This window comes from Macaca mulatta, chromosome 9 (assembly GCF_049350105.2).
Source record: "Macaca mulatta isolate MMU2019108-1 chromosome 9, T2T-MMU8v2.0, whole genome shotgun sequence".
Lineage (NCBI taxonomy): Eukaryota > Metazoa > Chordata > Mammalia > Primates > Cercopithecidae > Macaca > Macaca mulatta.
The window spans coordinates 129,366,905-129,392,177 of NC_133414.1; the positions used below are offsets into that span (position 1 = coordinate 129,366,905).

General features: G+C 37.0%; 2 protein-coding genes across 3 annotated transcripts in view; one reads left to right on the forward strand and one right to left on the reverse strand.

The window, feature by feature from the left end:
- The window catches only part of SLC18A2 (solute carrier family 18 member A2), a 39,145-nt gene extending 32,572 nt beyond the window's left edge, over window positions 1-6,573 (forward strand). For both annotated transcript variants that reach the window (XM_028826907.2, XM_077947617.1), the window contains one exon: window positions 4,294-6,573. In XM_028826907.2, coding sequence (XP_028682740.1) covers window positions 4,294-4,398 — 105 coding nt within the window. In that variant the 3' untranslated portion in view covers window positions 4,399-6,573. The remainder of the gene's footprint in view (window positions 1-4,293) is intronic.
- Window positions 6,574-7,634: 1,061 nt separating this feature from the next.
- The window catches only part of PDZD8 (PDZ domain containing 8), a 105,402-nt gene continuing 87,763 nt past the window's right edge, over window positions 7,635-25,273 (reverse strand). The window contains exons 4-5 of the mRNA XM_015148280.3: window positions 17,312-17,474; window positions 7,635-12,640 (exon numbers count right to left, since the gene is read on the reverse strand). Of these exons, the coding sequence (XP_015003766.2) occupies window positions 10,437-12,640; window positions 17,312-17,474 (2,367 nt within the window). The 3' untranslated portion in view covers window positions 7,635-10,436. The remainder of the gene's footprint in view (window positions 12,641-17,311; window positions 17,475-25,273) is intronic.

The window sequence follows — 25,273 nt, forward strand, 5'->3', positions numbered from 1 at the left end:
AAGGGGGCATGCAGGCAGGACAGCAGTGTGTGAGGGAGGAGGAAGAATCAATGACCATGCAGTTGAGAAACCCCAGAGCAGACAACTGCTGGCATTCAGGATGAGCAGTTGCCAAATGCTGGGGGATGTGAGGGCCAGAAGGCATATGACCCTTAGCAAATCATTCTTCCATTAGACAGCATCCTTATAACAAGGTGTTTGGACTTAAGCTGTTTTATATTGTAAGGTATAATGCTGTTTTAATGGATCACCAGGGATAGAATCATGAACTAGTTTATGAGCATGTGAGTTTGTCTTCCATTTGGTTTACTGGATTTCCATTTTTTATAATCAGCATTATCAGTATAGGTGGAGAAAAAAACCTGTTACTCAAGTCCCTCTGCATACAGGAAATATCAACATTACCATTTGAGGAAAATTGTGTTATAAGACAGTTACATGGTAGCACTTCACTCTCAAAGTTCCCAGTTGAGAAGAGCTGTGTTGTGGATTTTTTTTTTCCAGGTTGAAGAATTATTTTTAAAGACAAGGCACGCTTCTTAATTTTACTCTTGAAGTTTCTAATTGTTGCTAAGACAAGAAATTAGGTGGTTTGAGGAGTGCAGCTTTCTTTTCCTGGATGGCTCTGATAGTTGTTCCATAAAGCCCTTCCAGCAACAGCTCTGTTTTCTGGATGCCATGGGTGGGGCAAGGGGGTAGCCGGAGGCTGCTGAGATAGACCACATTCTGCATGTTATAAGTTGTTTATAGAATTTGGCCCTTTGCAGGCATTTAAATAGTGGGTGCAAAACCATCATTGCTTTTCTAGTTATGTTAAAGAGAATAAAACTTGCCTACTCAGAAGGCCCGGTACCTATCAAAATCTCAAAGACTGGCACTCTTATCTTTTAATGCTTTTATGGGTTCACTACCCCAGCTTTGTATTACTTTTACTTTTCATTTGGTCCACCATGTTTGTTTGTTTGTTTGTTTTTACCACTTAGGAGATCCTAACTCATGAAACGGGCATTTGGAGGGGCTGGGGCTCACCTCTCAGTAAGTGGGCTTTGTTCTGAATTCAAATGCCAATCCCCTCCTATTGATTTTCTCTTCGGTTGCGAGTCAAACACACCTTCCTCACCACAGCAGTGTGTGGAGAGCAGGTTTAATTTACCTGCCTGCATTGCGGCCACCCTGCTTGTTCCCCGGGCACCTGACTGACCCGCTTGATGCTGTTCATGCCTTTCTTCATGGCACTTTTGAAACATTACATGCCACCTGGCTTATTTGTGTATACTTTTTTTTAAAAGTACAATTATTGCACAATAAATCTTTCAAGAGAGGTTTGGAAGCCAGCGAGCTAGGTTTTAAAGGCTACAGAACGTTTAAAGGAAGAAAACTTTACCTGAAACAGGCTGTTAATATGGTTTGGGTGAATTGACAAATGCTGGTCAGTTAAGTCTGCATGATGCCAAATAATTGGTCTGACTGAACTGCTTTTCCTGCAGTGCAGTTTTTTTGTTGTGTTCATATCATGTGCCCAGTCCTAGGTTCCGGGGTCCTTAAAATGACATATTTATACATTCAGGTCTAATGTGGATGAGCCAAGAGATGGAAGGCAATTAGGAATAAGGTAGTGATGACCATTCTTTATAAGGTGACCTGCCTGTCTGGGGGCCATGCAAGGATCGAGGCCCCATGCCCTGCATTCCAGTTGGGTGTCCCAACTGGTATCTCACGGTGCCTCCTCAGCAGACGTCTGTGGTGGCCAGGGTGGCTTGCTTAGTGTCCTGCTTGGTAAATAACTCATGTTTTACTCATTGCCACCTCCCTTGCTGTCCAAATCTTTTCCATCTTTCAAAGTTTACCTCAACTCCCGCCTCTACAGGATAGCTTTCCCTGGGCACTGAATCAGAAGTGAGCACTGAATCAGAAGTGAGCACTCCACCCGGGACCCTGGAGTCCCTGTTCTTGCCCGTGCAGGGAGGTAACTAAGATGCTGGGATAGGACCTTAAGGGCACTGACATGCAACACCTCATAGGTGTTCCGTCAGCTGCTGTCAGCCAGATGACAGTGCTATAGTCTTAGATAATGCCATGTAACTAGGGCAGTGTTTCTCAAAGTTTGTTGACACCATTGTCACGAGAGGACCATTGTCAAATTTACCTGCTCCATCTCTCCACCCCTACATTTCCTCGAGAATCATTAATCTTGGGGTGATGAGACATCTATTGTTAGGGGGGTTAAACCTTTGTGTTACGTGGGGAGAACGGTCCTGGTGTACCAAGTCTAGTGCCGCCATTATTTTAAAAATTGAGCTCTTTATTGAATACAAGTATCAATTCACTTGGCAAGCAGCATAAAGAGAAACAGTTAAGTTAGAAGCTGACAGGTTGAGCTGGCAGCCTAACTTAGAGGGTCAAGGAAGTCCTCATCTTCACATGTTACACAGATCACTGGAGAATGTCTGGGAAATGATAAATGGGTTAAGCACTGAGTGGAGTCTTATCTGGGGACAAGAGCTGGGAGTAATAGCTAACAGACAAGATGGGTTGCAATAGGCCAACATCAGATACATTTTTATCTATTTAGATTTGCAAACTGCAAAAAGAAAATATTGGGGGAGTAGTTCACATGGAGATAAACTCAAGACATACCTGATAATTCATTTTAGTTGCACATGACGCCCCCTTGCTGTCCTCTGTGCTCGTCTAACTACCATGGAGTGCTGCGACTCCTGTCTGCCCCATCCTAGCTGTACACCCCTCGGTCAAATTCTTAAACTGCTCCGTGCCTGTTTTCTCACCTCCCACAGAGAGTTATTGTGATGCATTTTCTCTAAAATGCTTAGCATGCTCTTGGCATGATAAATGCCAGCTGTGTTATCAAATATAAGCAAATACTTATTTGACAATCTGGTTTGAAAGCAGAGCAGCACGTTTTTGTCACAGTTTTTAAATTTTCAGTAACAATAAAGGAGGGCATGAGAGTTTCATGCTCATAAGAAGAGGATTTTAAAAAAATCATATATTTAAGCTAGAGGACAGCTAGGATTGGGGAGAGGTGGTCTGAAAATCACATGTGTGAAAAAAGAATAGCTCTAGCATGTTTTGCCTGAGAAAAAATCTAACGGGCCATGATAATATGGTCTTAAAAGATTGGGGGCCAGGCATGGTCACTTGCACCTGTAATCCTACCACTTTGGGAAGTTGAGGCAGGAAGATCACTTGAGCCCAGGAGTTTGAGCAACCTGGGCAATATAGTGAGATCTCATCCCTACCCAAAAAAAAAAAAAAAAAAAAAATTGAAAATTAGCCAGGCTTGGTGGCATATGCATGTAGTCACAGCTACTCAGGAGTCTGAGGTGGAAAGATGGCTTGAGTCCGGGAAGCAGCAGTGAGCTGAGATTGCACCAGTGCACTATGGCATGAGTGAGACTCTGTCTCAAAACAACAACAAAAGATTGTAAGGGCAGCCTGTGAACATATCAGAACTGGCCGGGTGCAGTGGCTCATGTCTGTAGTCCCAGCACTTTGGGAGGCTGAGGAGGGGGATCACTTGAAGTCAGGAGTCTAAGACCAGCCTGGCCAACATGGTGAAACCCTGTCTCTACTAGAAATACAAAAAAAGTAGCTGGGCGTGATGGTGCACACCTGTAATATCAGCTACTTAGGAGGCTGAGGTGGGAGGATTGCTTGAACCCAGGAGGTGGAGGTTGCAGTGAGCCAAGATCATAACACCACGATCCAGCCTGGCTGATGAAGCAAGACTTCGTTTCAAACAAAAAAAGAAAAAAAAGAAAAAGATAACAGAACCAGATTCATGAATGCAAACAATGGAAACGGGTTGTAGTCCAGACTTAGGTACATTTCTCACACGTGAGGGCTTCTTTCATTAAGGAGAGAGCAAATCTTTTCAAGGTGTGTTGCCACAATGATGTCTGTAAACAGAAGTTGGACTGGGTGACCTCCAGGATCCCCATTCCCCAATTCCAAGATTCTAAGTATAACAAACCTAACCTGCCTATCCCTTGCTTCATGGAGTATAAGTTCCCGCAGTGGACTTAAGGCCCCTGACAGATATAATGAAAATACTGCAGGGACCACTTCTGCTGTCTCCAATTGCCTGGAATTTTTAGAGTGTAGAACTACAGGTCTTTTAGGTCAGGCGTCTGGCGATTGCTCCATATGACTGGTTAATAGCAAGTAATACTACATAGCTTTCAAATTAATAATCCTTAAAAACAGTAGGTTAAAACCATCTTATCTTTATGAAACAAGAAGTTAATATACTTGCACTTTGCTCTCTTTTAGGCTATTCTCATGGATCACAACTGCCCTATTAAAACAAAAATGTACACTCAGAATAATATCCAGTCCTATCCAATAGGTGATGATGAAGAATCTGAAAGTGACTGAGACCCTCAAAAATCGTCCAAGTGTTTAATTGTATAAAACAGTGTTTCCAGTGACACGACTCATCCAGAACTGTCTTAGTCATACCATCCATCCCTGGTGAAAGAGTAAAACCAAAGGTTATTATTTCTTTTCCATGGTTATGGTCGATTGCCAACAGCCTTATAAAGAAAAAGAAGCTTTTCTAGGGGTTTGTATAAATAGTGTTGAAACTTTATTTTATGTATTTGATTTTATTAAATATCATACAATATATTTTGATGAAATAGGTATTGTGTAAATCTATAAATATTTGAATCCAAACCAAATATAATTTTTTAACTTACATTAGCAAACATTTGGGCAAAAATCATATTGGTAATGAGTGTTTAAAATTAAAGCACACATTATCTCTGAGACTCTTCTAACAAAGAGAAACTAGAATGAAGTCTGAAAAACAGAATCAAGTAAGACAGCAAGTTATATAGTGACACTGCATGAGTGTTATTTAACTTGTAGTTACTATCAATATATTTATGAGTTACAGAGCTAGTTCTCTCAAGTGTAGAGGACAAGAACTTGTGTCAGTTATCTTTTGAATCCGTAAATCTTAGCTGGCGTTAGTTTCCTATGTAATCACCTACCTAGAAGAGTTGTAAATTGTATGTTAACACGTTATCTGGTTGGCAGCAGACACTAAAGCCAATAAGGGAAAAATAGTAAATATTCTGAAAGCAGAGAAAAGCAACCAAACATATTGTTATGAACTAAAAGCTCTCCCTTTAAGATGCATACTTGATTGTCTTACTGGATGAAAGAAAACTGAGGGTACATGTACCTTACACTGTCAAGGTTGTTTAAACATGATAAGGTTAATCGCCATCTACTTCAAGTTTTAGAAAAAGAAACAAGAGGCTAAAAACAGATGCTCTGACTTCAATATCTGACTATATCTTTGATCTGTTTGCAGATCATCCAAGTGTTTTCTAGGAATATGTTTATTTTAGGTTGTCTGAAACTATGATTTTTTAGATTCCTGAAAGTTGTTCACATCAATGTGAAGACAAGTTTTAAATGAAAATGAGGAATGAAATTATGTCTTGAATCATATATTAAGAAGTAAAAATAATAGTGATCAGGCAGAAAAGAAAAATGGAACATCTAAAAATGTATGTGCTAACTACATCATCCAGTGTTCAGTGTCGTGTATTTTTCTAAGCATGACAACATTGATGTGCCTTTTCAGTGTAACAGCAAATACTGTTAGTGAACATTGTCAATTTATGTCGTTTTGTTAAGAGATACGACTGGAGTGTGCAGTGTGGAATGTCTCTAATAATAGTTGTTAATCCTGCAGTTCTATAATCATAAACAAAAATTACTTAGTTTTGTTAAGCTAAGATTGTGTTTGTGTTAACTTGGACATCAAGGAGCAAAGAACTTTAGAACAAAGACTCCTCAATCTTGTGACTTTCTTATTCTCTAGGAAAGTAACACTTCCTTTGTTTCATGAAGCTTTTCTGTGGGGCTTAGATTATTTCAAGTCTGGTTTCCAACTGCAGTGCGTTTGAAGCAAACAAACTTCCAAGTCACTTATTTGGCATTGGTCAACTTGGCCAAGTCTGCTACTTTGGAAGATGGCTCTGGAGGAAATTCTCATGTGGCTAAAAAGGCAGGCTAGTTTCTTACTTCTACAGGGGTAGAGCCTTAAAAAAGAACGTGTTACAAATTGGTTCTCTTTGAGGGTTTCTGGTTCTCCCTGCCCCCAATACCGTATACTTTATTGCAATTTTATTTTTGCCTTCATGGCTCTGTGTCTTTCTGCAAGAAGGCCTGGCAAAGGTATGCCTGCTGTTGGTCCTTCAAGATAAGATAAAATATAAATAAAACCTTCAGAACTGCTTTGGGAGCAAAAGATAGGTTGTACTTGGGGAAAAAAATTATAAGTCATAGACTAGAATATGACTAATATTCTTGGTTAGCAAGACTGAAAAGTTTTTTTTTTTTAAATGTACGTACAAGAACAAATAACATACAGTTCTCTGAACATTTATTTTTTGAAGAGAGGTTTTTATGTTCGTACCTGGTAATACAGATACAAAAACCTGAATGAGGTAGCAATGAATATTCAGCTGTTTGACTGCTAAGTGCATCTGTCCATATTTTACCAAGTTTACTTAATAAATCTTCTGAATCATGTTTTGTGCCTGTTTGTATTCCTTTATAAACCAAATGTTGTTGGAATAAAATACATAAGGTATCATTTTGACTGTGGATATTTAATTAGAAACTATTCTTCTGTGCTTGTAGGAATCAGGTAAAAGCCACTCCGGGTTAGCTTGACCATACTTTTTTGGCTTCCCACAATTTATTTTAAATTGAGATATGTAATTAGACACATTCAATGTGGAAAAAAACCAGTAAGTTATCCTTGCATCTATAAACACTGTTGTCCTGTTGGTTGTCAACAAATAACCATACCTGATGAAAATAGCTGTAATATCCACCCATTTGACATAAACCCAGGGGAGTTCCGTAAAACCCTTGAAATCTGATACATTTTGAATGGTGTGCCAATGGGTATCTTCCTGTGGTGAAAGTCCACATCTTTAATCAGATCTTAAAAGGGGATCTATGGCCCAAAAGGAATTAGGGGAACCTCTCCCTTTTTTTTTGGTAAGAAAAGCTGTTATGTCAATTTGGAAGTTAAGGAATATTTTTAAAAGTAGGTATTTAAAATTTATTCACTTTTAGGGAACTTAAGATTTTATTATTTATCTTATTAGTAAGAGCCAAATATTTCCAAATTGCTTTAAAAAATTAAGCTATACATTTAGAACTTGATAGTACCCCTCAAAATTTTTAGGTTTGTGTTTTCTCCTCCCAGCATCACAAAATAGCCACTTATTTCAAGTACTTCTGATATTGAATGTAAAGCCTGATATGAAGAAATATAGCCTATTATGATTGCTATGCTAAAATGTTGCTCAGTTTGTCTAAACCATTCATTCAGCTAACACTAACGTAGAAAATGTTTAAAGTCTAATTACTAATACATAGCCAAAGAAAACCCATAAACTTGATAATCCATAAGGAAACAATAGTAAAAAAATGTTTTGGGGCAGTCTGCAAAACAGCAATTTTGTTTAGGAAAAGTGGACTTTGTTATGCTTTTCTGCATGGCCAAATTATACCATAAGATAATTCCATAGAGATGCAGCAATCACCTTTTTTAAAGATGTCATTAAATGAAGATATTCTTGTTTTCTGTGGTAGTCTTTATTATTATTTTTTAGCTATTGATACATAGCATGGCAGCAAGATTACATCAGTAATGTAATATAATACAGCTTTTTTCATTGAAGCTTTATACCTTACTATACTCTAGGCTATTTGGAGTGTTCCCCCGCTTGCACTAAAGTACAACTATGATGTCTCTACTGCCTCTCCCAGTGAAATATAAAAATATTGCACTACATTACAGATATAGTTTACAAACGTCATTAGCAGCATTACTGAGCTTTCTATAATTGTGGTCTACGTAGTTAAATACTTTTAAAACATGAGTAGATTCTTATAAAACCAAAGTTCTGCATTATTTCAACAGCTCTTTCAAATGCATCAGTTTCAGCAACATGCTTGGGTATCATGAAAACTTCCATGGTTTAATCAGTAAACACCAGCCACTTACAAGTAGTCCACCTTCCAGGTTATCAATGGTAAGTTATTTTTTATAAAATCAGTTGTGGTTACACACTGAGCAGACTGCTTCAAGTGTAAGTTACAGAACAATACTTTAGCTTTCAGGGAATCTGGTGTGTAAATTCTTCTATAGCAGTGTTCTTTTAAAATAAGATCATGTGGCCGGGCGCAGTGGCTCACGCCCGTAATCCCAGCACTTTGGGAGGCCGAGGTGGGTGGATTACGAGGTCAGGAGATCGAGACCATCCTGGCTAACACGGTGAAACCCCGTCTCTACTAAAAATACAAAAAATTAGCTGCAACTGTAGTCCCAGCCACTCGGGAGGCTGAGGCAGGAGAATGGCGTGAACCCGGGAGGCGGAGCTTGCAGTGAGCCGAGATCATGCCACTGCACTCCAGCCTGGGAGACAGCGAGACTCCATCTCAAAAAACAAAAAAAAAAAAAAAAAAAAGAAAGAAAAAGAGATCACGCTTAAATAAGTAATGAAGTATACTGGATGTTTTTGTTATAAACTTGGCTAAGAAAGGTATTTAGTACCTGAAATTTTTACTTCCTAAAGTAACAAAAGGCGTAAGACTTGGCTATTGATTTTTAAAGTGGAATAACTTTTCTACCCTCAAAAATGTCTTTCTCACTCATATAAATAATGCCTTTTACTTGTATATCTTTTTACTGTTCAAAGCACTTTTGCAGTTATGCTATTGTTTTCCTCACAACAATACTGTGAGGGAGGGAAAGTATTATTATTCCCATTTTAGAGATGGGTAAACTGTGGGATGGAGTCCTTTCATAACTGCCTATGTTTGCACAGTTCGTTAATGGAAGGGCTTGAACTTAAACTCTTTTATGGAGTCCTGGACTCTAGACCTGGGCCCCAATCCTTAATATTACACCATGCTTTTTCCTGCCAGCAATAAAAGCTGCTCCATCTAGTTTTAAACTCATGTCAGTTTCACTATATAGCAATCATCATAGCAGTTACCTACACAAGGGACAAACATATACTTGTCTATTTTATAGATATATAACAGACCAAAACTATTAAGGTACCCCAACAGCAGTCAAGCCTACTTGTTTTCCCTCAGTCATGTGTTACTGGAATCCATAAAATGGACCCAGTATGAGTATATCTTCATTTTTAGAGAACTGGTCCCAATTCCTATGTATGAATACTGTCTGTTTTTCTCATTCTTTTCTTAATGAATACTTACTACAGAAGTATTCAGAATGATCACTATTCCTTTACAACTGTGAGATGCCAAAGCAATAAGTATATTTTGCATGATTCCTTTCCTTCACAGAATACTCCTACATTAAAATGTTTCTAAAACAAAACCAGCCCAAACTAGTTATCAACACAGTCATTTTAAAAAGAGTCCTACAAAACTTTAAATACCCTTTCACATGCTTTATTTCCTATGGGAGAACTGATAAGGAAAATTATCATAGATGTTTAAACTTTTAATCATAAAATTTAAATTTCCACTTAAAAGGAAAGCATCAATATTTTAAAAGATTATATTTCAAAATGCTATGTTACTGTTTTTCAGTAATTAAGTCTTGTTATCCTCTACAAAATTCTTGACCAACTGCATTCTACATATATTTCCTATTACATTGTCTTTCAGTGTAAGCTCTTCAAATTAATCACCATGTTTACCATACAGCTGCACAAAAGCTTTAGAAAAAAATTTCACAGGAGTATTGAAAGCAAGCAATATATGTAAAAAAGTTTTTTTTTTTTTTTAAACTAAATCAGCATAACAGACTAAAGCTGCAGCATCTGCTTTCATGTTATGTTTGGCAAAAACAAAACAAAAAGCACCCCCAAACCCCCAATATAACAAAAATCTCAAGCAAGTAGAGACGATAAACTTCCTAACACAAAAGAAAGATTCAAAAACCTGTTCCCTCAATGATTGCTGTTGTCAATTTGGGCATGCAGCAAATTTGTTATAACCATGATGGAAATGAAAATATTTTAAGAATCTAGACAGTATTCTATTTAACACTAATTCAAAAACCAAGAGGAAGGAAAATAACACAAGGGGACACTATACATAAACATGAAAAGTTAGCTTATATAATTACATAATTAGAAAAGTTAAAAATAAATTAGTAAAAATAAATTCCCAGTATAAACCCAAAAAAGCATAGCTATAAATGCAATCCAAAACAACCAATTAGTAAGCTGGTCATGTTTTTACTGGAAAACAACCTTTTTCATTTTTGTTCTTACACAAGCAGATAACTGGAGAAGCAGGCCAGAGTGCATAAGAGGATTTAAACATGGTTGTATCTGTGGTACTTTAGATGCAACTTTACCCCGTTCATTTGAAAGTTTAAATAGACCTGTCTGCTACACAGACTCGGATGGGCCAAATAAGTCATCTGATATGCTGCTGAATGGCTGAGAGTCTATTAGTTGGCTTATTTCATTATCAAGGTCTTCTTCTGTATCATCTGTGTACTTGCTTATTTTTTTGGAGTGCTGGTCTAAAGACAGACTTTCTAAAGTTTCTATATCTTCAATGCCTGCTCTGTAGTGGATCATAAGAAGTGTTAGAGCTTGTAGCCTTTCACCTGATTTTGCTAAGGCAGCAGAGAGAAGTGATTTTTTCCTTGTATCAGTTGTCTCTTTTTCTTCTCTAACGAGGGAATTATTGTGTTCCAACTCCTGATCAATTTCGTTCTGTAGCTTATCCAACATGAACTCTAGTTTCTGGATCCTTTCCTCTGTAGGCAAGCCCCTGTACAGATCACGACCAATTTCTTTAACTGCAATGAAAACACTGTCATCCAGACCACCCTCTTTTCTCACTAACTTTATTCCTGTGCTGTTTCCCCGTTTAGAAGGACTGTTTGGACCACAGACCTCCGTGTCACTGCCTTCGTTGTCTGACGTGTTGGGTGTGTGTTTTGGTGAAGGTTCTACGAGATCAGTTCCTGGTTCAGAAAGGCGAGTTTTAGAGACTTGACGCAAATTTAATAAACGAGAACTAGTATTGATAATATGCCTTGTCAAACCTGTTGTTTTATTGACTGACTTGCTAGCTTCAGCATCAACACGAGGAGGCAGGCCTAACAGGGTTTCCTGTCCTTCAAGCCTAAGGTTTTTCAGGGTCCTGTCTATTCGCCTATCAGTTGCTCCACAAACAGAAGTCTCAGCTAGACACTTTTCTTGACATTTTTTATGGCAAACATAAGCACAAAACATACACTGGGAAGCTGCTTTAGTCCAAACTTTTTTCTTACAGTAGTCACACCATGTTGGGTTCTGGAACTGAGTATCCTGGAAACTGTGTTTGTTTTCTGTTAAACCCATCTGTCCAACAAATTGCTCCTCTTTAGGGAGAACAGAAACTTCTTCAACCAAATGGGGTTCTTTTTCTTTCTCTACGTTAGTAACTACATGGTGGTCTGATTCTCCTTCTTTCAAATATTTGAAGTGAATAGTAATGTCACCATAGCAAAATTTGTCATTGAAACCCTTTTGCATACTCAGATTACGCAGAGCAGTTCTAGTGACTATTGCCTTAGGTGAGGGGGCTTCCAGTCTCAATTTGGAAAGGTATTCCATGTTTGATGTAGCTAGGCATCCTAAAGCCACATCTTCAAGTTTTAAACTAACATGCCCCAAACAGATGAGACCTCCCAACTTAAAAGGATCCCTGCACCACAATGCAATGTTTAGGTACCTGTGACAGGCTTCTATGTCAAACAAACAGGATGCTCTGGTTCTTGTCCATTTTCCTAGCTTATTACGATAAAGAATTTCTGATGATTCCCATGTTTGATGGTCGTCCGAACTGTCCTTAGTAGGGCAGGAAGTTTCTGAAGTGACATCTTTGGCCACTTCTTGCTTTGCTAAAAATTGCTTAGATGCAGCTGCATCATCTATGGGATCCACATTTTTTGCTTGCTTTTCAGCAGATTTATCTACAAGAGGAGGCAGCGGCACCTTCTCTGGCTTTTCAACAAGAACATCTGGTTCTGCCTGATTTGAAGCATCAGTGGAAGGCAAAGGAACTTTCACTTGTGGTCGTGGTGGCACGGGTGGTTTGAAAGTGGATCCTTGGGTGGGTTTTGACACTTGTGCTGGGTCTGTTATCTCAGAAGTTTTTAGGGGTGGAGGTTTATTTCCATCTTTGGACTGAATTTTTGGTGGTAGTGGGTGACTTCCTACAGCTAATTTACGGTTTAAAACTGGTGATATAGCTCCAAGGGGTTTAATAGAAAGTGTTGTTGGAGTACGTTTGGGACTGTGACTTAATGATTGTGCCTCATCTTTGAACTCATTTTGTGCTCTGACATCACTTGCCAAGTCTTCAAATTCAGAATCCAGCTCTCTGCTTTCAGTATCTACTGTCAACCCGGCAGCTTCCTCTTCGTAACCTGATTGGCATGAGCTTGACAAAAAGTTTTCTTCCAACTGGCCAAAGTTATCTTGCAGCACTGCACCTTGATTACTCTGGCCAACAGGCCTTTCATAGTACACCAGGACTCGGTCACCAGCCTGCTTGATAAGTTTCAATACTTGCAGTGTTGATGTAATTTTCACACCTGGTTTAAGATTTTAAAAGGGAAAACACGTAAATTACTGCAATAGAAATTACATTTGTTAAATATATTTAATTAAATATATATAATTGCCATTACCTCTGGTTATTTAACTAATAGAAGAGTAATAGGAAAACCTCAACAATATCTTATTTGGCTTTTTGATGAATTGGTGTGCTAATTCTCAAACCCTGAATGTGCTGATATCCTGGAGATGTTTATCTTTTCAAACCAGATGATGACATAGGATCCCTAAAAGAGTGCCACGATGCTAATTCCTAATTGCTTTTTATCTCTTCATAGGTTAGATGACATCTCTCAGTTTGAACTGAAGAAGTGAACAGAGGGAGATCTATTTAAAGGCTTCTATTAATGGCTATATCAGACTTAGGGAAAGCTGTGATTCCACTGAAGGAAATTCTAAAATACTCCAGGGATTACAAGACATATGATGAATGATTCAAATTAAGAGACCAGTGCTTGAAAATAATGTAGCAAAATACTATACTCTGAATAACACTTTTACAGATTCTTTTTATCAACTCTATCCATCACATTCATCTTTTTCAAAACCAGAAAGAACAAGTAAGGGATAAACTGCTTTGAAGTTAAACAAGTTGGTTACTATCTGCATCTATAATATCTATGTTAAGTTTTGATTTTTCTAATTTTTAAATTGTTACATGTAGTTTAAAATTCAAAAGGTATAAAAAGATGTACAGTAAAAAATATTCTTTCCACTTCTATCTCCCAGACATACTGTCCCTTCCCTGACCTTAGTAGCTTCTAGTGTATTCTTCTATAGATATTCTAGGTGTGTTAGCACTGAAAGGTGCTACTTGTTTCCTGTCACTATTCCCACACTCTCTAAAACAGCACTTGCCCAAGCTATCCCTTTATGTAGAACTTAGAGAAAGAATAAGAAGGCTCTTTGTTTTCCAAAGATCTTAGGGCCATCCTAAATAAATCTAAGTAATACCACCCCCTTCTCATAACTTGACTTCAGGGTTCCTCAACCTGTGTCCTCTTACATTAGCTGTCTGGGAAGATCAGCCTTTAGACTCGGTCATCACTTGGAACTTGTCCACATCAAAGATCTTTCATTTTCAATTACTCTCTGATCACAATCTCCTATTTTTCACCTCTTACAATCCTGTCTGCTTACTACTTCTAGGCAACTTCCCGGCCCAATCATTCCTCTTTTCTTCTCATGGTCCTGTTGGTCTCCTGATACCACTTGCTCTTCTATCCAACCCTATGTCTCAAGATTACAGTGATATTCTTACCAATATTTTATTGTCTTGTCCTCGTGTTTTTTGATCCCTAGCTTTACTAGCCCCACTATTGCCCTTTCCTGCTCTTGAGCTTGCCACCTGGATCTGCATGAAGTTAGCCATCCATCTTTGGCAAGGTGTTCAGGGCTGCTTAGCATTCTTTTGATTGGTCTCTAAACAACTAAGTCTCTCAAATATCAGCTGCAAACCTTTCCTGTTTCCCTAGAGTCTACTCTCCCTACTCTCTTTTACTCTGTGGATGATATCACCTTATTTGCCAAAAAGATCAATATGAAGCTACCTTTTTTCCCTACCAATCATTTTTAGTATTATCTTCAGAGGAGAAAGTATCCCTCTATTTGTATACTTACTTTGGATCCAATCCTATCTCCTTCCTGACTTTGCTCCATCAATTATCCTTATACTTTTTCTTCCTTCCTGCTTTTTCTTTAAAATTTTTCTTTTTCTTTGTTTCCACAACACTTTACACAATTGGTTCTGATCATCTCTCCTCTAGTTTCTTTTTCTCCACCTATACCACGTGCACCTTATATGCAACTGTTACCAAAGTTTGGCACTAGTTCTCTCACCCTTTTTTGCTTTCTCCCTGGTAAATTACAGCTACTCCAGTAGTTTCAAAAACTATCAACTTTTTCTTTGGTTTCCCTTCTTCACTCTAGTTCTACATTCCCAGCTACTGGACTTCACCACCTGGACGTTCCTTTGGGACTAAATTTTCAGCAGAGCTAAAACCTTTCTTTGACTGTCTCTCTGTCCTCACTACTATCAATCAACTTGCCACTCCCAGTTAACTTAATCTGAATCCTAGGGATAGCTGACTCCCTAGAAACATTCAGCTGTCAACTCAAACTTGTGATTTCAGCCCATTTTCCTTCCCTGTTCAGATCCTCCTGATAACTGGCCTTCACTTTAGCAATAAACAGCCCTTTACTGCAATCTCTCACTCAGACCTTCCCTACTTTAAACAACAAACATATTGCTACCAAATTTTCCTAAAGTTTTTGCCCCTTTAGCCTACAAACTTATCACATGGAAATTCAGAGCTTTCTAATATGGTGCTTCATTATTTATCTAGCGTTAAGTTCTACTATGTCCTTCTAACCACACTATGTCTCAGCAAAATTATAGTTTGACATATGCATAAATGAAAAATGAGTCCATCTAATGATCTACAGTAGGCAAAAACTTCAACTCAATCTGAACTCATTTTTTATGATTAAAAATCTGCCCTCGTCTCATCTATTCCTCAGTCATCAGGTGTTTTGTGGAGATGGCGATTGTAACTCTCTCTCAGGAATACACCATTCAAGTCTGGATTTTTCTTTTGGAATATTTCAAACATACTCAAAAGTTGAGGAAACAGTAAAATGAATTCCATTTTGAGTTTCAAATATAATATTCTGCCAATCTTATTTCAATTATCACCAATTATATACCCATATAAATGAATCAAAGCTATATAAAAATCTTTTGAAAAATATCTGTTGACATGGGCAAAGTTTACAACACGCTGAAAGAAATAAAGACTATTACAAAAATGCAGTTTAGAAATTTGTTTCCTAAACAAAAACTGGGAAAGGCATATATTTATGTACAGAAAAAAACAAAAAACAAGAGACACATACAAAAGTTTTTCTGTTATGTCCCAAGGTTTCAAAAAAAAAAATGTGTATTGTATCTGCCCTTCATCTTAATAAATATTATTATTATTATTATTTGAGATGGAGTTTCACTCTGGTTGCCCAGGCTGGAGTGCTGCAATGGTATGATCTCAGCTCACTGTAACCTCTGCCTTCCAGGTTCAAGCAATTCTCCTGCCTCAGCCTCCTGAGTAGCTGGGATTACAGGCACCCACCACCACACCCAGCTAATTTTTGTATTTTCAGTAGAGACAGGTTTCACCATGTTGGCCAGGCTGGTCTCGAACTCCTGACCTCAGGTGATCCGCCCGCCTCAGCCTCTCAAAGTGCTGGGATTACAGGCGTGAGCCACCGAGCCCAGCCTATTGTTATCATTATTAACAAATGTTAGATGTCAAGGGATGACTTTTGCTTTTTCATTCTGTATACATTTATATCGCTTAGGTTAATTAATTAATTTTTGATAATAGGTATTTACTACTTGTGTAATTGAAACACAACCACCAAAAAAGACCAAAAAAATTAGTTCCATCCTGTCGGTAAAACCAAAATATTAAATATTAGTATAATGAATGATGTCTATTTTATGCCTCCCTAAGTGTTTATGCATGAGCATCATCATTTGGGAGGAGTTTGTGAGAAATGCAGAATCTTGGGCCCCACTACAGGTCTCCTGATTCAGAATGCACATTTTAACATCAGGTCTGGGTGACTGGCATACATGGGAAAGTTTGAGAAGCACTGCTTATGCCATGATCAGAGAGATTCCATGTGAAAATATTAATTGGGCTCCCAGGTATGCAACTAAATAATTTTCATTATTTTATTGTCAAGATGGATTTGAATCAAAGGCAGAGTTTCTTTGACATGTAACCAAGGACAACTGCACCTTGATTTGGGAACTATTCTAACTTATTTATTGTCTAAGCTGTGAAAAAAAATATCACATTGCCCTGAGAAGATCAACTGTGACCAACCATATGTTCAAGAAATCTCTCAACAAGCCTAGAATAGATGGGACAGGTACTACAAAGGTTGAAAAGGCTTGGACTTTCCCTCCACTGCTGTGCACAGTGAGTCCTACTGCTTAGACATTTATATACAAACAAATAATCTGCTAACTTCGGGGAGTTTTTACTGTTAACAATCCAAGTGATAGGAAGGCATGTAAGTGACACATTTTTCCACCAGTGATTTGGGCTGAATTCTGAGCAACAACATATTAACAAATGGCTGGCCATTCAGATGACACAGGGTCACAGGACAGTTCAGATGTGCTCTCCTGGAAAAGGAATGTTAGTTCCTCTGCTGCTCATTATCTAGTGCTAAGTGATGGGGGCAGTAGTGCTAATATGACCAATTTTAGGTTCAGAGTAGCAATGGTGGTAGTCATACAGAAAGATAACCTATTTATTTGTCCTTACTTTCACATTCAAGAAAAAATAAATAGAGTAGTAGAAGGTGGGAAGGGAAGGAATAGAGTGGTTATATAAAAGTGGTCTAAATAAAGTATTTTAAAGATTTATACATTAGAACTAAAATGGCATGTATGTTTTAAATGTATTTTGAAGGCCTCCTTCGAATGTTTATTTATAATAAAGTTTATTACTTTATTTCATTATAAAAGTAATATATGCATATTATAGAAACAAGGAAAAAGGAAGGGAGGAAAAACCTCACACCTACTTTGCAGTTTATCTGTAAAGGTAAAGTATAAATATGCATATTAGCATAATTACCTCCAATGGCGATAAGTCGATCTCCCCGCTGAAGATCTGCAATTGCAGCAGGTGAGTTTGGAGCCACAGTTTCAATGATGACGTGCCCAGCATACCCATCAGTTGACTGGACGAGACGAAGTGTAAGTCCAACACTTTGTAAATTCCCTTTTATTAATTCAACCTTTGATAAAGGGGAAAAAACGAAAACGGATTCAATGGATTCCTAGTAATAGAGGAAGAAAACAGTAACAGACTGTTCTGTGCAGAGAGCACCATGGCTGGATGCTGACTTTTGTATCATGGTGACTATTATTAAAGACAAATAAAGGAGAAAATCTTTACTGTAACAATATAAATTAACTATCCTTAGACTACACATTTAAATCATATAAAAAAAATTAAACACTTTATCTTCAATGTGTTTTATTATTACTCCTTGCTCCATGCTCGTTGTAGAAAATTGGGAAATAAACAGAAAGGCAAAATAAAAAGAAAACCATTCCTAATGATACAATCTAGAACTATTCTATATATTTTCTAATATATATTTAACACAAAATTGAGACTTGTCTCAATAAAACTGAGACATGAATCATGAATATAATTCTGAATCTTGCTTTTTTCAAATATAATGAAAATGATCTATGCCATTCATTATATGTGCTTTGGAAAATCCATTTTTTATGCTGTATCCTTTTCTTTTTTTCTTTCTTTTTTTTGAGACAGGGTCTCACTCTCTCACCTAGGCTGGAATGCAGTGGCACAACCCTGGCTCACTGCAACCTCCACCTCCAAGGCGCAAGCGATTCTCTCACCTCAGCCTCCCAAGCAGCTGGGACTACAGTTGTGCACAACTACGCCCGGCAAATTTTTGTATTTTTTGTGTAGAGATGGGGTTTTGCCATTGTTGCCCACGCTGGTCTCAAAACTCCTGGGCTCAAGTGATCCGCCCACCTCAGCCTCCCAAAGTGCCAGGATTAAAGGCGTGAGCCACCACCCCTGGCCAGTGTATTCTTAAAGTTTCTTTTTTGGGAAGAGGCAAAGGAAGAGTTTACATTTATAATTTAATAAGAGTTATCGGCCGGGCGTGGTGGTTCATGCAGGTAATCCCAGGACTTGGGAAGCTGAGGTGGGCAGATCACGAGGTCAGGAGATTGAGACCATCCTGGCTAACATCAATCAGGAGATTGAGATTGAAACCCTGTCTCTACTAAAAATACAAAAAATTAGCCAGGTGTGGTGGCAGTGTCTGTAGTCCCAGCTACTCGGGAGGCTGAGGCAGGAGAATGGCATGAACCCAGGAGGCGGAGGTTGGAGTGAGCCGAGATTGCACCACTGCACTCCAGCCTGGGTAACAAAGCGAGACTCCACCTCAGAAAAAAAAAAAAAAAGGAGTTATCATGTGGTGGGGATGGTGGTGCACACCTGTAATCCCAGCTACTCAGGAGGGCTCAGGTGGGAGGACCATTTGAGCCCAGGAGTTCAAGACCAACCTGGGCAACACAGTGAGACCCCATCTTTAATTAAAAAAAAAAAGTTACATTGTTAATGAGATGTCCTGTTCTAACCCATCAAGATCATTTTGTTTTCTAAATAAACCTGCCATCCAATTTTCAGGAATGTGGATACCAGATTAACATCATCTGTGAATTAACGTCATCATCATCATACTATTTGTCCTCATTCAAACAACTGATTTAAAAAAAAAAAAAGGCAGCGTGCTACATCCCAGCTGATGACAAGAATTCAATTAGTGTTTATGGCGCTCAATTACAAATCAGTCTAATTGTATTATTCTGCAGTCCACATTTCTTAAGTCCTGTTCTTCAAGGATATCTCATGAGGGACTTTGCCAAATACCCTAACATCCAAATATATCACTGGCTGTATTGCTTTAATATATAAATCCCACTTGGACAGAAATTCAATTTTCCTACCTAATGATACTGGCTGGTAAAAGAACCCTCACTGGAAGTTGTTCTTTAATTTGGGTGTTAACAAATTTTGTAAAGTTGTTATTTTAAGGAAAATCTTACTGTGCTCAAGAAATGCGATAGGTGGTCAAATTCTGAATTACCTAAAGGTTTACAAAACACAAAGCCCCTCCAAAACACGTAATTTGTGTTTAAATCTCCCAAGACATTTGTCCAATCCCTGCCTTATGACACAGCAATTAATCACCTTACAATGTAAAGTGCTGTACACGATTAAGGCTTTTAACAAAACCCTTAAGAACATATTCTCTCAAATCCGGGAAAATAAATACATTCCTAATATACAGATTGCCAAAGCTGAAATTTGGAATGTAAGTTTTTCTAACTGCAGGAAGCTAATGATAGCAAATGGGTACAAAACCTAAACAGTGTAAGTCTGAGTACTGTAAAGTTTAAAAATTAACACCTGCATTTGGAATGTGTTTGTGATTTACTCTGCTTTTAAAAGTACAATGGAGATTCAGGGGGTAGGGTTAGGAAGTGAATTGAGGCTAGTGTAAGGTATTAGTGTAATTTAGTTTCTTAATTTATTTTCTATCTATAAATCATAGCTTTCCCTTTGGTTTTCTTAATTCAAATGATACCTGCAGTAAACATTCTAGATGCCAAAAAAAAAAAAAAAAAAAGATAGGGTTTTCAGTAGGAATAATTAGGGCCAATATTACATTACCTCACTTTCTCCCCAATTTTTACTCATTATTAGTAAATACTCTTAATTTCAAGTATATATAGGGAACAGAACATTAAGACACTGTTTCTTTTACTTCTTGTTTGTTAAAAGCTGGTTTTTGTTTCCTTTTAAGCCTGCACACCACTGACCTAATTTTAGATTGTAATTTCAGCATTCCCTGAAATGAAAATTATCACCTTAATTTAAGTTCTGACATGATTCAGGAATTTCAGAATATAAAAACACCTCTTAATTAAAAACCTGACAAAACAAAGCATTTAAAAATAAGTATTGCATAAAAACATAATTTAAGATAAGGTTCAAGACCATCCAATGATACATAACTTTTGGAATAAAACTGATTTTCCATGAGGGTAAAACTAGTAGTTTAAAACCAGAATAGTAAAATAACATATAATACATAATTCTCTCCCATATGTATGCATCTATATTTTAAAATTATTTATGACTATTGGATATGCCTTGCCCTACAAAACATATGCCAAAATAGAACTTTTAAAATGACAATGTAAAAAATAAACATAAATAGAAATCCTAAATATTTTTCCTGTATACGGTGAAGCATGCTGTGGCTTCAACATGCATTCCCTGGAATATAATATCACCTGAGAGGGTTTGGTTTTTAAGATTTTATTACAGAAAATTTCTAATATATACAAAAGTACAGAGAACAGTAAAATGAACTTAGTGGTAGACCATAAAACATGGTAACAAATTCTTCCTATCCTTATAAGCGTTATCTCTTTGCAATGTAACTTTACTAAAGCTGCTGCTAGAGGTATAACTTGCTTTCTTCATCCCTCTCTCAGCAACCAATATAACCAGAAAAAATAAGTGGAGGCACAGGCAAACTCAACATCATCAACCTTGATTTAACTGACACTTATAGAACATTATACTCAACTATGGTAAACTACATTCTTTTCAAGTATACATGATTATATCAATTATATAGATTAAATTCATAATTATAAGCCTTGCTTCCCAAGACACAAAAACCTCCCTCTCCCAGTTGGGAACTAGGTTGCTTCACTGGTGAATTCTGAAAGAAAAAAATAAAACAAGGCAAACATAAAACAAGAAAATAGAAGTACAGACTAATCTCTCTAATGTTCAAAAAGATACAAAATTTAACAAAATTTTAGGAAATTCAACGCAGCAATATATTAAAAAAGACAATAATCATAACGAAGTGAATCAATGTAATTTATCATATTAACAAAACAATGGAGAAAGCCATATTTCAATAACTGCAAAAAAATTAACAAAATCCAATATTCATTAATGGTAAAAGCCCTCAACAAACTAGAAGTATAAGAGAACTTCCTAAACCTGATTAGACATCTACAAAAATCTACAAATAACACAAAACTCAAAGATGAAAGATTTTGTTTTATAACTCAGATCAGTAACAAGGCAAGGATTTCTGCTCTTACCACTTCAACACTGTACTAGAAGTTAAAATCAGTGAAATGAAAAAAAAAGGAAAGTGTAAAGATCAGAAGGCAGGAAAAAACTGTCTTTATTTGCAGATACTATGATCCTATACATAGAAAATTCCAAGATATCTACAAAACAACTATTAGAGCTATTAAGTGAAATTAAGTCACAGACTACAAGGTGAATATTCGAAAGTCAAATGAGTGTCTATGTATCAGAAAATTATTACAATTACAATTATAAATTATAGAATATATGGAATTATAAATAGAAAAATTAAAAAACCCCCAATCTATTACAATAGTATTAAAAATATTTAAGTTTAGTGAAAGATGTCTAAGACCTATATGCTGCATATTACAATATACTGCATTATCATGAGAATTTTAAGGGAAATTAAAGAAGACTTAAATAAATGGAGAAGATACCATGGTTCATATATAAGATTCATTATTGTAAATATGCCAGTTCTTCCCAAATTTATCTACAGATTCAAAACAATCCCAGTCAAAATCCTTGCAGGCGTTTAGAGAAGAAATGGACCAAGAACAGCCAAAACACTCCTTAAATATAACAAGGTTGGAGGTCTTACACTACCTGATTTCAAGGCTTGCTATATGTTAGATAAATCAAGACAGCGTGGTATTGGTCTAATGACAGACACATGAAATAATGGAATGATAGTCCACAAACAGAACAACACTTATATGGTCAATTTATGTTTGACACAGGTGCTAGATTAATTAATAGGGAAAAAGGTATGAGACAAGTGGATGTCTGAATAGGGAAAAAAGTGAACCTCAACTCACACACTATATAAAAATTCATGAGAAAAGGAAAATGAACCTAAACTTAAGGACTAAAACGATTAAATTTTTTTTTTTTTTTTGAGACGGAGTCTCGCTCTGTCGCCCAGGCTGGAGTGCAGTGGCCGGATTTCAGCTGACTGCAAGCTCCGCCTCCCGGGTTTACGCTATTCTCCTGCCTCAGCCTCCCGAGTAGCTGGGACTACAGGCACCTGCCACCTCGCCCAGCTAGTTTTTTGTATATTTTTTAGTAGAGACGGGGTTTCACCGTGTTAGCCAGGATGGTCTCGATCTCCTGACCTCGTGATCTGCCCGTCTCGGCCTCCCAAAGTGCTGGGGTTACAGGCTTGAGCCACCGCGCCCAGCCAACTATTAAATTTATAGATGAAAATACAGGAGAAAATCTTTATGACATTGAGTTGGGCAAAGATTTCTTAAACAGGACACAAACAGTATAAATCTATATAAGAAAAAAGTTATAAAATGGATTTCATAAAATTAATGACTTTTGCTCTCTGAAAGACAGTTAAGAAAATGAAATGATAAGCCACAGCTTAGGAGAAAATATTTGAAAAACATTCATCTGAGAAAGGACCTTGATCCATGAATATATAACTCTTACAACTAAACAAGAAAAAGCCCAATAAAAAGTGGGCAAAATATTTGAATAGATACTTCACAAAAGAAGATACACGAATGGCCAACAAGCATATTAAAAGATGTTCAATTACTCATTAGGAAAATACAAATTCAAATCATGAGATATTACATACCTACTAGAATGACTAAATTAAAGGTGGACAATACCAAGTGTTGCTGAGGATGTGAAGCAACTGAAACTCTCCGATGTTGCTGGTGGGAATATAAAATGGTACAGCTACTTTGGAAAGCAGTTTGGCGTTTTCAAGTTAAACATACACTCACCATATGACCCAGCAATCCTACTTTTAGATATTTACCAAAGAGAAATGAAAACATGTCCACACACAGACTTGCATGCCAATATTCACAGAGCATCATTGGTAAGAGCCAAGAACTGGTCAAATGATGAGGTGAACTCTAACACAAGTAGCAGACGGTCCCTGACTTATGAGGGTTAGACTTACAATTTTTTGACTTTACGACGTGGGAAAGCAATACACTTTCATGTGCTCCTCAATTTATTACGGGGGATACATCCGGATAAGCCCATAAGTTGAAAATATTGTTAAGTAAAAAACACACTATTTTCAATTTACAACAATGGGTTTATCTGGATGTAACCCCAATGTAAGTTGAGGAACATCTGTAATGGATGAGGTGATAAAATCATTCTCTATCTTGACTAAGGTATAGGTTACATGATTGTATACAATTACGAAAATTCACTGTACTCTTAGTAAATTTTATTGTTTAAATTATACCTCAAAATAAAGCTACTAAAAGTAAAGCAAAAACAAAACCTTAAATATGCCAATTTTTGTCCTAAGATGCTTAAATATGCAAATCACTAATTCAGATAACCTTTAGTTTTCCAATTTACCTAATTTAATAAAAGACAACTTGGTATGAATTTAGATGACTCTTAAGTTAATAAGGAAGAAACGCAATATATATGGTTTTTTTCATTCAGCTTATGTCAATCAAATGCATACTGACTCTGACCTACACATAGCTGGAATTACTGGGCTGTATATACAGAATGAAACCAGATATAAGAAGAACAGTGTGTCTGAAAGAAAAAAAAATGTAACTCAAGTTTTTATTGCTATTAAAAAGAATCAGAACTTGTAATTATCAAATATTTGCATGTGGTTAAAAAATCAAATATAGAAAAATAATGTAAGAGCAATAGTCCTGTCTCCTCAAGTCCCCGTTACCCCATCCTCACACCATAGCAATTGCTTTTAAACTCTTTGATTTTAGTCGTTTTGGGGGTTACCTTTTTTCTCTAGATAATATGCATACATAGTCATTTCTTAATATACCAAATTTTAGACAATGTTGTCGAAATATAATACACCAACTTTTAGAAAAAAGTTGACTTCCTACTATTACAGACAAGGAGGCTACTCATCTTTCCCCCAAATTATAGGAATTACAGCACTGTTTTTAGTTCTTCCACATAACTTCTTTGTAACTATCATCAATACAGTTATACCCCTATATTTCTTATTTATCAACTACAGACAATATCTATTTGATATCAGGACTTTATATTCTTCCCTCCTTCTCTCCTCCTTATACTTCTACCTTCTAAACTCTACTATCAAAGTTGACAACTATTACATTCCTTTTGTAACTATAGTGAAGCTACAAGGTTGACTGGTTCCAAAACTAAAAATCAGCATATAATGTTTACGATATTGTGACTACATATTGTTTACTGCAAAGCTGGGCATCATTACATTCTGTCTTGAACAGCCTTTTTCTTGAAAGTTTCTTTTCTTTCAACATAGCTTTAACAGTCGGCCCTCCATATCCACAAGGGTTCCAGGACCCCACTCGAGGATAACAAAATCGGTGTATGTTCAGATACATATGCAATGAGGCATATAATGAGGCCTTATACAAAATGAGGCAGTACAATCAGCCCTCTGTATCCATCACAGTCCTCACGGTCCTAATCCACAGCTACTGGGTTTCAGTCCATAGTTGGCTGAATCCTGAGATGTAAATCTGGGTGCTTCCCTATTCCAAAAGATAACCCACAATTAAGAAAAAGTTAACATCTATACAAGTTTTCACTCAAAATCTTTATAGATGGTGAAAGTTTGCCACCATTTACAAATTTAGTAGTTTTAGTTCTCTTTCAGAAAACAAAGAAAATCTGATCCTTCACCATCCACAGTTGGGTTTCAATCCACAGTTGACTGAATCTGGGGATATAAATCCATGGATACAGAGGGCTGACTGTACTTTAATTATAGAATTTATATATAAGTACTGCTTTCGTGATTAGCTAGTGAATGAATCTATTCATTCATCACATATTATTTAGCACCCAGTTGAAGGGAAGTTTTACTTCACCTCTACTCCTGCTAAAAAGAAGCCATTTAACAAATGCAGA